At 41.4% G+C, this 14,088-nt stretch overlaps 1 protein-coding gene across 1 annotated transcript in view; it reads right to left on the reverse strand.

Annotated features, from left to right (window-relative positions):
• cblb (Cbl proto-oncogene B, E3 ubiquitin protein ligase) overlaps nt 1–14,088 on the reverse strand; it is an 80,403-nt gene that overhangs the window by 16,865 nt on the left and 49,450 nt on the right. The window contains exons 8-13 of the mRNA XM_049592434.1: nt 13,705–13,792; nt 11,828–11,959; nt 6,518–6,718; nt 5,561–5,755; nt 4,671–5,057; nt 803–894 (exon numbers count right to left, since the gene is read on the reverse strand). Of these exons, the coding sequence (XP_049448391.1) occupies nt 803–894; nt 4,671–5,057; nt 5,561–5,755; nt 6,518–6,718; nt 11,828–11,959; nt 13,705–13,792 (1,095 nt within the window). The remainder of the gene's footprint in view (nt 1–802; nt 895–4,670; nt 5,058–5,560; nt 5,756–6,517; nt 6,719–11,827; nt 11,960–13,704; nt 13,793–14,088) is intronic.

The following is a 14,088-nucleotide window of genomic DNA, read 5'->3' on the forward strand; positions in this document are numbered from 1 at the left end:
CTGAGGTTGGAACTGCCAGGCAAGAGGCCTAGAGGAAGACCAAAGAGGAGATTTATGGATGTAGTGAAAGAGGACATGAAGTCAGTTGGTGTGAGAGAAGAGGATGCAGAGGATAGGGTTAGATGGAGGCAGATGATTTGCTGTGGCGACCCCTAAAGGGAACAGCCGAAAGAAGAAGAAGGGATATTTATTTATGTACTTATTTGTTTTATACTGACTTAAATGGCATTTCATAGTGTTTGGGTTCAGAGAGTTCATAAAACTTTGTTTAGTTAACAATAAAAAAATATTAATTATATGGCATTATTACATCAAGCTGATGCTTTAAAGGCAAAACAATGTCATTGACAGTAAATATTAGTTTAGAAAATATAACACTTGACAATTTAATGTGACTTCTGATATAAATCACACCCACTTCTTTCTTCTATTCAAATACAGACACAGACAGATAATTCCCGTGGTTGAACAGATACCGACACAGATAATAATGTCTCTGTGCATCTCCATTAGATATACCAGCATGTCTCATCTCTATGATTTACACAGACATGCATTTTGATACACTGGTTTTCGATACGGCCCACAAACAAGTTCACTGGGAACTCACTGGCTGCAGAGACGTACCACTGCATGGATACAGAGAACAAACACGCCTCTAAACTTCTCTGCCCATATTAATACAAATGTGTTGATATCATTTCACAACTTTCATAGGATACTTCCAGGGAAACTCATATCTCGCTGGATAAATAGTCCCATTGTGTGTGTGCGTGTGTGTGTGTCTATGTATAATACTCACTTGTGGCTACAGGCAAGCGAGGACTGCGTTGGCGAGTGCCGTGAGGGAAGGATGTCATACTCATCGCTGACTTGCACACCATTAGAGAAGGGCTGAACACAAGAGAAGGAGGAGAATTATAAACACAAAGAAACAGCTGAAAGCTTAATGTTGGCTGAACTTGATGAACTAAAATAAACTTTAATACAGTAGATTCTGCTTCTCATGTTCCTCCCTGATTTTGTCGTAGGAGGAAGGCAGTTTAGTCCTTGCCACTTATCAAACACTGCCAGGACACATGAAGGCTTCAAGAGCTTTCAAGAAACTTACTAGCATTGCTGCGCAGATTACTTGTTTGAATCAAACCTGATACATTTCAAACTAAGGGTGCTTTCTCCAATCATCAGCTGGCAGGGCTGTGAACAATATAATTTACTTTCTGACATCTGTTTTTATCTTTTATCACAACATGACAAAACACTACATAGACAATGTCACATTAAAGCAGTGCTGCTGAGAGGAAATGCAATGCAGCACTGCATAACAGACATCCTCTGTGACTAAGATTTGCATTGATCCCGTGCCAACAATAATCTACATTCACAGGACGGCGTGACCTGTGAATCTTCTGCCTGATTTGCCAGCATGTAGTAAAGTGAGTAACTCTCCAGATCTGCAAAGACACATAAAGATGCTGTGGGAGAAGCATTTCAGCCTGTGGTACTGTCTTCATATTTTAGGCCACATCATTGGACAGCTCTGAAACTCCTCATGCAGATTTGACCTTCAGTAACACTAGCTGAGAAAAAATATTCCATACACAAAGCGCACCTGTCTTTGAAATCAAAGCAGCTCTATATGGAAGACAAAAAGTATGCAAATAACTGCATGAACTTCCTGAATATTACCAAAAGTGACAATGCTCTCCACAGGCGACAGACTGGAGGCACTTTCTGATCAAAGAGTGTCTCTAGAGGGAGAGTGAGTGATTGGCTGAGTGTGTGTGTGTGTGTGTGTGTGTGTGCGCGCGTGTGTGCGCATGAGTGTGTACTGCACACTAGGCTTTTAAAAGATAAAGTGTCGAGAATGTACAAATTATGCGGATGCTCAGCAGCACTCTGGTTTCCACTCCGGTGAATGTTGAGGCAGCCTCTGTAGGATCTGATTGGTTGTATTTGAACGGTCAGACTGAGTTTCAGTTAAATCAGGGATTTCATTATTTAGCATAGATTATCATATTTACATTCCATCTAACACACTTCAAGTGTATATTTACACATCAGAAGAGTGGCGGAGCAGCTTACAGTAAGAGTCTTGTGCCTGCTGCACGTCTTATCTACAAAGTGACTGTGAGAAAAAGCTTCTGTTCTTACTTCTGGTTTCATGTCTTTGACATTCAGGGTGGTAAACTGTACGCATGAGTAATTAAATCAGGAATCACATCTCCCTCATGAATAAAAACAACACAAAACAAGTGAACTCAAATTCTATGTATGACACATTACAGAAACGTATGCATCTATGAATAATGCATATTCAAATTATGGGCACCAGGACATCCACATGATGGCATAAACAATACTAACCTACATCTGTAAGAGGTGAGGGAGATACTGTGTTTCCCTGATCCAACAGTGAGTTAATGTATGTTATTAGATGCTTTTGGAAATCTAAATCAGTCTGAGTGACCTTTCCAAAATAAACAGGTTATTATTTAGCATGCTAGTAAGCTGTGGGGCTAACCTTTGGTTCTGTTTGTCCCACTAATACCCTCTCCATGGGACACCTGGTCGAGAAGGATCAATGTGTTGAAAGTTGTAAAATAAACTCATAATCAACATAGGTGGGGCTGAAAGCAAATGGCACCCAAAACCTATTAGCCCACCCCTTCCTTCATACTGTGTCTTCAGTTTCTCTGTAGAGACTGTGACACTGAAAACACATTTTACCAACTGGACTGGACTTCTCTCTGCTTCTTAAAACTGCTTCTTACTCGGTCTCATGTATTTGCTGTGTTCAAGTCCAAAGAAGATGATATCATTGGCCCCTCACTGAAACAAGACCTTACCAGACAAAGCACTTACAATTTGTCTCTCGTTGACCCATTCACAAACACATTCATACAACAATGGCGGTGGAGCTGCCATGCAAGACGCTGGCCTGCCTTAAAAACTTGGGATTCTGTGTCTTCCTCAACGACACTCCGACATACATAAAGGAGGAGGATCGAACCGCCAAACTTGTGATTAAAGGATGACCCCCTCCAGCTCCTGAATCACAGCAATACGTACTGATCACCGTAGCTTTAGTTTAGCAGTTAGTTTACAAAAAAGTAAACATACTGAAACTTTTTATATTAACAGGAAAGATACAATTGTAATGAAGCAACATCTACACATGCACAGATGCACGTCACACAAACTGCAACGTTGGTGTGAATGTACATTAAAGGGGCTCCATGTGAAATTCAAAGCATATGAGTTGTCCATGCACTGTTCTCAACATGGAGGTGCCTGAGCCAGTGGCTAGCAGCTAACAGTGCTAACTCCATAAACAGTGCTAAACAACAACAAAAGTGCTGACAGAGCTAACAGTGTTAACCGGGGGGAACTGGACGGTGGGGGCTACGCTTCTGTGATGACCCTGTCCTGATCAGCGATATTTGAGCGCAGTGCAGTGTGGCGATGACGAGTTACGAGTTAGTCAGTGTGATACACACATACACCAGCATGCATGTGCGTCTGGACCAGTTTACCAGCTGACCAGCTCAAGACACACAGAGGGAGGATGACTTCATTCTCTGCTCAGGACGCCATTACGCAAATAGTGATTTGCTGCAATGCTCTGGAGGTCACATATCAGACCTTTTCTCTTCTAAATTAGACATACAAATGTATTTGCAAGGGTGTTTTTTTCTGGTGTGTCCACAAAGCTGTTTTACCACTGTCTACAATGTTTTCCAACTGTGAGTAGCTCTTCAATTTCCTTTGAGCACTGTACTGTGCATCAACAGCCTATTACAAAAAACAAGGATTGTTTAGTATGCATACAGACTTCTTTGATACTTCTCACTTTTTCAGTGTGAGCACACTACAAAATGAAAACCTATTTAGATTTATTATGTAGTTGAATATATTATGGGATACACAGTAAATGTGTACAGCCATGCTAGCAGCTCTGTAGGGCTGCATTGCTCATTGTTACAATGGCCAAACAATGAGATGGATAAAACAAAGTATTGGACAAACAGAAATTTTGACCTGCTGGTGGAGCGAAATGAAAAGTTCTCCAAGACAATGAATGACTGTACCAAACTGCATGACACTCCATCCAATAATTGGTGTAATGTTTGCCATGTTCGCCGTCTTAGTTCAGTAAGTTTGCAGAAAGTCCATCAATCAATAAATCAATTTTATTTATAAAGCCCAATATCACAAATCACAGCTTGCCTCACAGGGCTTTACAGCAGTCCAGCTGAGATGGGTGTGTCATTGGTCTTGCAGGTATTTGGTCATAAACCAAAGTCATGGACAACTTAAAAGGTTGGCCTAATGATGGCGCTAGATTAAAAGCCAGAGGTTCACCAAACTTATCCCTTTTCATCATGAGGGGAACCTGAATGTCATTACAATTACTACATAATTTCATTACAATCCATCCAACTGCTGTCGAGACATTTCAATTTGTACCACAAGTGGCACTAGAGGAAAAGGCAAAGGATAACCAAGGACACTGGGATTCTCAGAACCCTGAATGTCTGAGCAAAATTTCATGGTCATAGATTTCTTTGTGCTTATTGAGAAAACAAAAGAAAGAAAATAAAGAAACAGTTTTTTCTACTTGTCACATACAAACATCTTAAATGTTCGAACTGATATCTCAGCCCTACCTTGGAGCTCTCTGAGGTTCCTGCTCCCTCCATTCTGTGATGTAACCTCCCAAATCCAGCTGACGGACAACTGAGCGGTCTTCCGTTAAGGTGAGAGGGGCCGCTGGGTTCCAGCTGGAGCGGGTGCTCCGATCCAGTCCTGTGGGCATCTGCAAAGTGGCTGTCTTTGGGACATCGTGTCTCAGGGGGCATCTGGGAGTCTGACAGCGTGCCAGTAGAAGATGAGATGGAAGAAGATAAGGAGGAGGAACCTGGGAGCCAAGAGTGACGCGACTCTGGGGGGATGGGAGGGGGACGCTCAGGAGGAGGCGGTGGAGGTGGGTCCCTCTGGGGAGGAGGCGGGGCTGGGAGAGGCTTGTCCTGTTTCCTGGACATGCCTGGTGATGACTAGAGAGGAAAGAGACATGGTATTTTCACTGAAATGATAAGAGACATTCAAAATAATGCTATACAAATTTCTAAATGACACCACAGTTAATGTTTTACTGTTGTTTTTGTGTGGACTGAAATGTGTCAAGGTTGTAAAGAAAACACTTTATTTTACAACAAATTTCAGGCACAGAGATTTTATTTTGAAGTGCTGTTTCCTGCAGTAGAATGAGTGGCAATGGACAGCTACTTGACAGAGACAGCAAACTAGCTCGACAACATGGTCAAACGAAATTATGATGCTAAGTGTATTAAACTGTGTGGACCTTAACTAGATACTAAGGAGAAATATGGACCCCGGGGCTGGACTGGTTGGGAACCACTGCTTTAAAGACCTGTCTAAATTTTATTTTAAAATAAAATTATCATGTGACAGCCCACTGACACTTGACTTTGGTGATTATGTGCAGGAAATACAGGCAACCTATTTTTCTTTATATGTGGGGAACTGTGTGACTGACCTTCGGGGAGCCGGTGGGACTGGCAGACGGGGAACGGATGGCACCCTTCTGGATGAGGTCGAGTCGTGGCGGGACTGGGGGAAGGCCGAGGTGCTGGACACAGTGGCTGGTGTCTCCACCCTGGACTTTTCTGTGTTGGCTGACAGGTGAAGAGCTGGGAGACACCATGGGCGAGTTCTGACGCTCTGCACAGTGCTGAGAGAAAAGTAAATAATCTGTTAAAGGGCTGTTCAGTCATTTATGACCAGCTGTGGTGCAGTGTTGTAAGAGAGTTAACCATCTGTTCATATTTATTAAACTGCTAAAAGTAAAATTCTGGACCAAGTGAAAGATAAAAGTAGAAAATCTTTACCTTTACCCCTAAAAATTAAAAACGTAATGTAATGCCTTTAAATTTAAGAGAGCTTGAGAGACACTGTAAGGGCAGATCATAGATGACTTTAGTAGGGAAACAGAGATGAGGACACACCATTTAATACACGTTCTGGACTGGACCTGTACAAAATGATCATTGATCATCAAAAATAATGTGTCAGTTTAAGCAATATGTGTGTGCAGTAGTTTTAACAGACTATTTGCATTTGATCTTAATATTTAATAGGATGTTACTACTTTCTTTGCAGTTATCAGGGCTGCGACAAACAAAAATATACACGACAGTGGTTTTGTTTGGAATCACTTTTCATGTACCTTTACTGTCTGCTCTTGTCATTGTGCTCCTAAATTCTCATATTTTTTCTCTGATGCACCTCGTCTACTAAAAATTCCTCCAGTTAACTTCCAGTTAACCTTTCTTTTTGTTAGTATTTCAGCAAAATTGATATTGGCGGATACCAATGAAGTGCCACTTTTATTGTGCATCCCTAACTAAAAGAAAAGGCTAATCTGATTTTGTGAAGCCCTTTTACCTACCACCAATCAACAGATCAACTACCAGCTGGTTCTGCAGGTCTTTACCTTCCTGATGTTGGCCAGTCCATTCATCACCAGGCAGTCCTCTCTGTCTTCCTCATCATCCAGCTCCAGCATGGGACAGCTGTGCTGGTCCAGGAAAAAGCACTTGTTGCCCTCATTCCTTGGGTCAAAGGGATCAACAATGATGGGCTCTGTGCCTTTGATCTCACAACGACAGAATGGACAACCCTGACCATCCGATTCCTGGAACAGATAAGAGAAAGGGTTTGCATGAAAGAGGATTTGTCATGCAAACACACACACCAACATACACAAGCTTTAGTATGGCAGGGACATTTGTAACCCTACAGACGTTTCAAGATCTAACAATCTGATGAGCATGGCTTTGTTGCTGCTGTGTTTTGGGAACATGAGGAATCACTTGGGCTGTGGAACAGGAAGGCTTGTTTCTGCACACAGCTGGGATACACATGGTTAAGGTTATGTGCTGCACTACTGCCCTATATCTTACTCGCATTTCCCCCATTCATGCAAGGATTCTGGCAAAGTCAACCGGACACATGTTTGCGTAGATCCTCTCCAGGGAAAACTGTTTTGCAACTTTACAACATTCATTGGCCACATGTACATATTCCACATGGCTGCCTCTGTCAAACAGGGGTCATAAATAATAGGATAAAAGAGGTTTCGGTTTTCAGTGCATCTCTCGCCATTGACTCAGGGGCTACAATCAAAGGCGCACAATATTTACAGAGAACAAAGCTGCATTTGTGGTGGCCATATGGTTGGGGACTTGGCGGGGGACGCACAAAATGCATGTTTGAAATTGAATCCTAATTAGAGTGGGTGGAGAAGGGAAGGAGTGGGAGGCTGAAAGGAAGGGAACCCAGACAGGGGAGGAGATGGTGTGATGGTCGGAGACACTGAGGAAACTGTTCAGCGACAGACGCGACTTAAGTGACAAACTAAAACAAACTGCTCCTGAACATCTGTCATGATGAAGGGGAAAAACCTGTCCAGCTTTACATCAACTCTGAGCTATGCAGAAAATAGCCCTTTTGTTCAAAAACAAGCTGTTGGTATACTCAAGCTTCCCACATTAATTTAGTGACTTGCAGATGTCTTGACACCAAGGTTAAAAGTGGGCAGCACTGGTTATGGAATAAAGCTTTTTTAAATGTCTAGTTTAAATATAACCATCGTTTCAACAGCATTTGAATTGACTGAACTTTAATGGGTAGTCAATTAAGTAGCCCACTAATGTATGTAACTTTGACATCTAAACACTTGACCATGACCATTATTCTCTGCAGGTTTGTCACTATGAGTGACACATTTTACAATATACACTGGCAGCCATTTAAAGTAGTCAGCTGGGCCCTGACAGGGTTTGGGCTTATTTACAGCTGATGTCCGCTAGGAATCAATGACATAAAGTATAAAATAAGCACCCACCAACTGTACCACAGCGCAGAGGAAAGAGTGTATGTATGGACAAGAGTAGGGTTGGGTATCATTCACATTTGAACCAATGGCAGTGCCGATTCCAGTACCTGGAATTCCTTAAGGGTACCCAGCAGTATCTTTTTTCAATACTCTACTTTCTCTGTAATAACAACAAAAAAAAACGTAACAAGCTGCAGGGGTTAACTAAAAACACAATTCTGCCCCCCCTTTTTTTGTTGGGCAGCAGTAGATCAGTCCATAGGAACTTGGAAACCGGAAGGTCGCTGGTTCAAGTCCCCATATGGACCAAGTATAGAGCATGGGCTGGTAGCTGGACAAGTACCAGTTTGCCTCCTGGGCACTGCCAGGGTACCCTTGAGCGAGGTACTGAACCCCCCCCCCACCACCACCACCACCACCACCTGCTTGGCGCAACTGTCCAAGGCAGCCCCCTCACTCTGACATCTCTTCATTCAATGATTGTTTGTGCATGTACATGTATATGACAACAGAATGAAAAAAAAACTGAATTTCCCCTCTGGGATGAATAAAGTATAACTTCTCTTTCTAAAACATGGAGCTAATGTTGTGTCTGTCTGCTTGTCTGTGCATATTTGTCTGTGTTCGTGTGTGTGTCTGCTCATCTAGCAGTGATAACAGACTATTACTAAAATGATATAGAAAAGAAAATACTCTGAATGCAAAAGCTATCACAGCAGATCGGTGCTGCAGCAAGAGTTTTGGCTTGCTGTCAAACCGACTGAATGGCTGAATGAGTGGCTGTGCAAATCTGTGACCTGCTTTCCAGCTTTGGGGTGCCTCTGCCTCCAATCTAAAGTTGAGCCCAGCAGCCCCACAAAGCTTCACTATCGACCTCAGAGTTCCGTGGCTGACTTCCAGGCTTCGGGGCACTTCGCGGCACTTTTACCTCTTATCTAAACCTGGTGTTCTCACCTAGATGCACTCTCAGGTACCGACATTTCACACTGATGAATTTAACGTGAATTGGTACACAGTAGTAGTGACAGCATCATCTCACAGATTTCTGGAAAGAGACATTACTGTTGAGTTTTTCAAATGTATTTTTTCAATGTTTTGAGCACTGCAAGCTGAGCACCATCTTGTTCCATTATATTGGAGAGAAAGCAGACACCTCTACGGCTGATATCTCCAACACTCCGCAACTTACACCAAAACAATCTAGATTGATAAACAGCACTACAGGTAATAGGAAACATATGTATTTTTGATTTTTTAATGAAGTGTCCCTTTATAAGGAATAAATAAATTACAGCAGCTTTCAACATCATCCACATTTTTGGTTGGGTTAAGCAGTTTTTGTCCATATGTCCAGATCTCTTTGACCTGAAAGTCACCAAGGCTCTGTTTGCATCAGTCTGAACAATGTTGACTTTACATTTCGTGGAAAGACCTAGTTACCACTTTCCAATGCTCTTGATCCAATCATTAGATGGATACACAACCCTCATCATCTAATGGAACCTATAGTCTGCTAAATAAGAGAGAGAGAAAAGCCCCTGTGAATCACTCAGTAATTCCTCACTGCATTGATTCAGGATAAAACTAATAGCAAGAACAAGGGAACCCTCTCATGTGCCCCCATACTCTGCAGAGATCAAAAAGGGTCATTATAAAGAACAGGATGTGGAATTACATCAGCCAACTGTGGGCGTCTGATCCACCCCAGCTGACTAATATACAGAGTGAGAGGAAAGATAGGGAACCACCACTGAGTCAATGACCTGAAAGGACCACTGCTGGATTACTCACTGTCACAGGGTAGGAGGGTTCCCTCTCTCTCTGACTCACTGTTTCATTAATGTGGCGGAAAATACTTCATTACTGAAGCACAGACATATGTTCACACACGCAGTGACACACGTCAGTCAGTCAGTCAGTGACTGAGGTTGTAGAGGAGGCGGGGTCACAACGAGTTGTCATAACAGGAAGTATGACAAACAAGCACTGTTAATGTGGGTGCTGTTGGGTCCCACTGTTTACAGAGCAGAGGACTGAGCTCTGGAAAGACTGCGCTCATTTGCTTAACCTACAGCTGTGTTCATACTGAAAAAGGTTTCCAGCTCCGTAGGCATGAAAATGAACTTCTTAAGAACAAACCAAACACTTGTGTGCACTCCAAAAGCTGCTCAAATGCTGGAATCAGGGTTTTCCAAGACCTTTTACATCAAGGACAGTTGAACTTACACTCTGTGAAGCACAGATCTATGTTTAGTAAATGCTTTCATTATTTCCAAATCATTATGACCAAAAATATTTGATCTGGGGGCAGATAACCCCAAAAAGAAGTTGTGGTATAATTTGAGTTTTAAGCTTGTTTGTTTTTTTTGAAGATTAATGAAAAGTCTACAAAAACACCACAGATGATGACTTCCTGTGATGGTAAACACAGGCTGACTGCGTTACCACAGCAGCTACTGACGAGCGTTTAGTTCTTATCATGTTTGCAGTTTCACCAAAAGACACTTTCATATTTACTTTGGTGAGGAAAACATAAAATGTAATGGATTTGAATATGTTTCATGGTATAAAATGTGTTTCATTGTTTGTTCATTTAGACATCCACCCCTGACTAACGCAATGCAAACAAAAAGCTCATGATAAATGGAAAGTATTCTAGCCCTGACTGACTGAAAAACAAAGTGCACTCAGCTCCGTGTATAAAACCTTGACTCATTGTCCTCTGAATCATCTTCCATGTCCTCCCTCGCAAAAGCTCCACTGCCAAAGTAGATGTTTGAAAAGCAGCGTTGTGATATGGTGTGCTTGTGTAAAAAATACAGAATGCAAAATACAAAAATATAAATAATGCAAGATTTGCTGTTGGTCTCTACTTGAAACCATTCCAGTTAGAAAACAGAAGGAGTCCAGTGATAGGTTTCTCTTGTAGAAAGTTTCCAAATATATTCAACACCAATCAAAAAATATACCTAATTTGTCTGCTGACTAAAAGTCTTTGATATGAACCCCTCTGAGAATTACAACAAATGTACTCTCCACCAACTCAAAATAACCTTGATACAGAATTGTCATTGCAAGTCAGGCTTTTGGGCTTATGTCCAGGACTGCAGGGAGAATGTGTACGTGTATGTGTGTGTGTGTGTGTGTGTGTGTGTGTGTGTGTGTGTGTGTGTGTCTGCCAGAGATCAATAACATCAGATTCAGTGCAGACCTCGTACATGTCTGGAGAGCCACCTCTCTGTAACTGCAACACAGATGTCCCACACAAAGGAGAGAGGCAGGGGGAGTCTTTGGACTCGATGCTAATGACTCATTAGGGGAAGGTAATTACAAACACACTTTGCTGGCACAGCTTCTGAGTGCACAAGCACAATGAATGCAGTGGTGCAGGACAGTGTGCTGTGGGATGCAAACATTACAAAAAAAATAGCACACAGCAGGAAGCAGAAAAACACACGCAGAAACACTGGAATATACCGTGTGCACACATTCTCAGTTTTCACTCCCACTACTGACTGATATGTGGAAATTTGATTAGGACAGATGCAAGGACACAGCGAGGAAGTGAGTGAGGGACAGAGTTTTTTTTATCTTGCAGTGGAGGCTGAAAGCTGCTTCTATTATTCAGTAGTCTCTCCTCACTTATATACAACCGCTTTTTTAGCTTCAAACTCAAAACTCTAAAAAACCCTTGGTTACCAGTGTTGAATAGCTCAGAAAACATTCAGATCAGCATCGAGAACAGAGATAATGTGATGATGTAGACGTACAGATTCTGTCATTAACCCACAATGTCCCATGGATGTGTGTAATGGAAAAAGCAATCGGTCAAAGCCACAGATGTGCCCCCTTTGTTCAAAGAAATGATCTGGAAATAAGTTTGCGCAGTACGGTTCATTACTATACCTGCCAGGCTGTGAGACAGGAAGTACACATGAGGTGACCGCAGGGTTCAATCTTGACGTCTTTGTCATTCTCAGCGCAGATCTTACAGAGTTGGAAGGTGGAGCCCATTTCACAGTACAGCTCATACTGCTCCTGTTCAGGCAGAGTAAACTCCTGTTAGTCATCAAGTGATGCACCTATCTATTCTAACCATACAAGAGAATAGACACTAAACTGTACAGACACAGTAAAAGCTTCCCACCACGGCCTTAATGTTCTGTGATGTTTCCCATCTCTAATGTAGAACTATTCCATGACCTTCAATAGTCATGGTTAATGATGTTGTCAACAGGGGTGAATAATCTATTTTCTCTCGGTCATGGTAAAATCACTGGAAAACAAATCATATGACAATGTATGTTACCCGTCTGCAAAATCCCCTAATATTTACTGACTTCCCTGTTTGGAATACACTTCTAAAAATATCATCTTATCAAAAATTCCCAGTCACACAGCAGCAGCCTATCATTTTCTCTTCACACATTATCATTTGGTCAAGCCAATAAAAATTAGCTTGAGACAACATTACAGCTACAGTTGGTAACTTCAATAACAATAACTGTTTATTACATTTGCTGGCACTGTCACTATAACCTGACAGTAGCCGATTAGTGCTTCCAAAGGCATTATCGTACGTCAACAAATACAACCAAGCAGAGTCGAGGACTCTCTAAAGTCAGCCAGGTCAATCACTACTTGTAAACTGTGGTCAAACTTTAAAACTAGACAGTGCTGATCATATATGAATCAAGATTCTGTTACAGCATTCTTTATGTCTCACCTCAAATGTTTTTGGAAACATATATAAGTTGTTTAGCTGTAAAACGAGAACATTTGTGACCCGGCCGCCGAGTTGGAAACATGAGAGCCGCCCACCAACCAGTAAGAATGGCAATAGCACAAAATTTGGTTTTGATCTGATACCAAGTAATACAGAGCCAGAATCCCCCATATCAATATCAATATGATACAATACGATCTGTTATATTATTAAATGTGGCAATTTTTTGTTTTATGAAGGGAAAAGCTAATGATGACCAATTAAAGTTTGAAAATGTAACATTAAGCAATGCTGAAGATCTGATTTGACTAAAACATTCATTTCACTAGGCTACTATATACCTGGATATTTATTATCTGAGGCTCTCTAAAAAGACACTGTCAGTGAACTTGGTCTCTGTGGCAGAGGTCTGGATGTTGACGCATTTCCCTCATCCTCCCTTCCTTTTGGTTCCAGCCCAGATTTCTCTTTCTCCTGTTTTGTCCTCTTTCATTAAGCTATGATTGCTAGATGTGTATACAACAATGGAACAATGTTTGCACAGACAGTTTCACTCTTGAAATACAAATAGGTGCAATGTAAAAGAGAGAAACAAATAGAATTTGTTATTTACAGCTAAACAGTACACTAAAATATGTTTCTGAAAACAACTGAGGTGAAAAATAGGAAATGCAGTGACAAAATCCTGATTTATATTTGATCAGCCCTGCCTAGTTTGACCACAATTCACAGGCAATTATTGACGTGACTGACAGTTGTGATAAAGGCTCCTCTGGTCACAAAAATCTGTTTCATTTCATAACATATTTCATGTAATTTTCTAAACACTGCATACTGAGCATACCACAACATATTTGGTCAAGTTCAGTCAGTTCTCAGTGAGCATTTTCCACCCTTAAATGTCATAAGGAAAACTGAGCCTACAAGATGTATTCTGGCTCTGTGAGGCTAAGAAATTCCATGACCACTGGGAACCATGAACATTACTCTGCTTATTCAGATGAGGTGTGTTTTCAGTCATACACATACACAGACACACACACACACACAAACCCACTTGTGTCACTTTGATGTGATCATGAGGCGTCGGCTCACATAAACCAGTGAGGTCAGGATTGTAACTGCGACCATCGGGGAACAAGTAGCTGCAAATGAGACAAAAAGCTAACAGTCACAAACACACAGCAAGACATCTGCACGAATTATTGATTTAAGTCATGTTTTGTTAGTCATGTCCTCTAAGAGGTTATTAAATATGAATTTTACTTACTGCACTTAAGGGATTTTTACATGTTACATATATGATATTTTACACATGTAAATGTGTAAATAACCCATAGATATGTTTCACATTATGTGCTAAAATATGATGAAACAAAAATACTTACAACGAGTAGCAATTAGAACCACTAGCGGCAATGGGAGCTCTTGTAGTAACAGT

The sequence above is a fragment of the Epinephelus fuscoguttatus genome, linkage group LG12 (assembly GCF_011397635.1).
Source record: "Epinephelus fuscoguttatus linkage group LG12, E.fuscoguttatus.final_Chr_v1".
In the NCBI taxonomy this organism is placed as follows: domain Eukaryota; kingdom Metazoa; phylum Chordata; class Actinopteri; order Perciformes; family Serranidae; genus Epinephelus; species Epinephelus fuscoguttatus.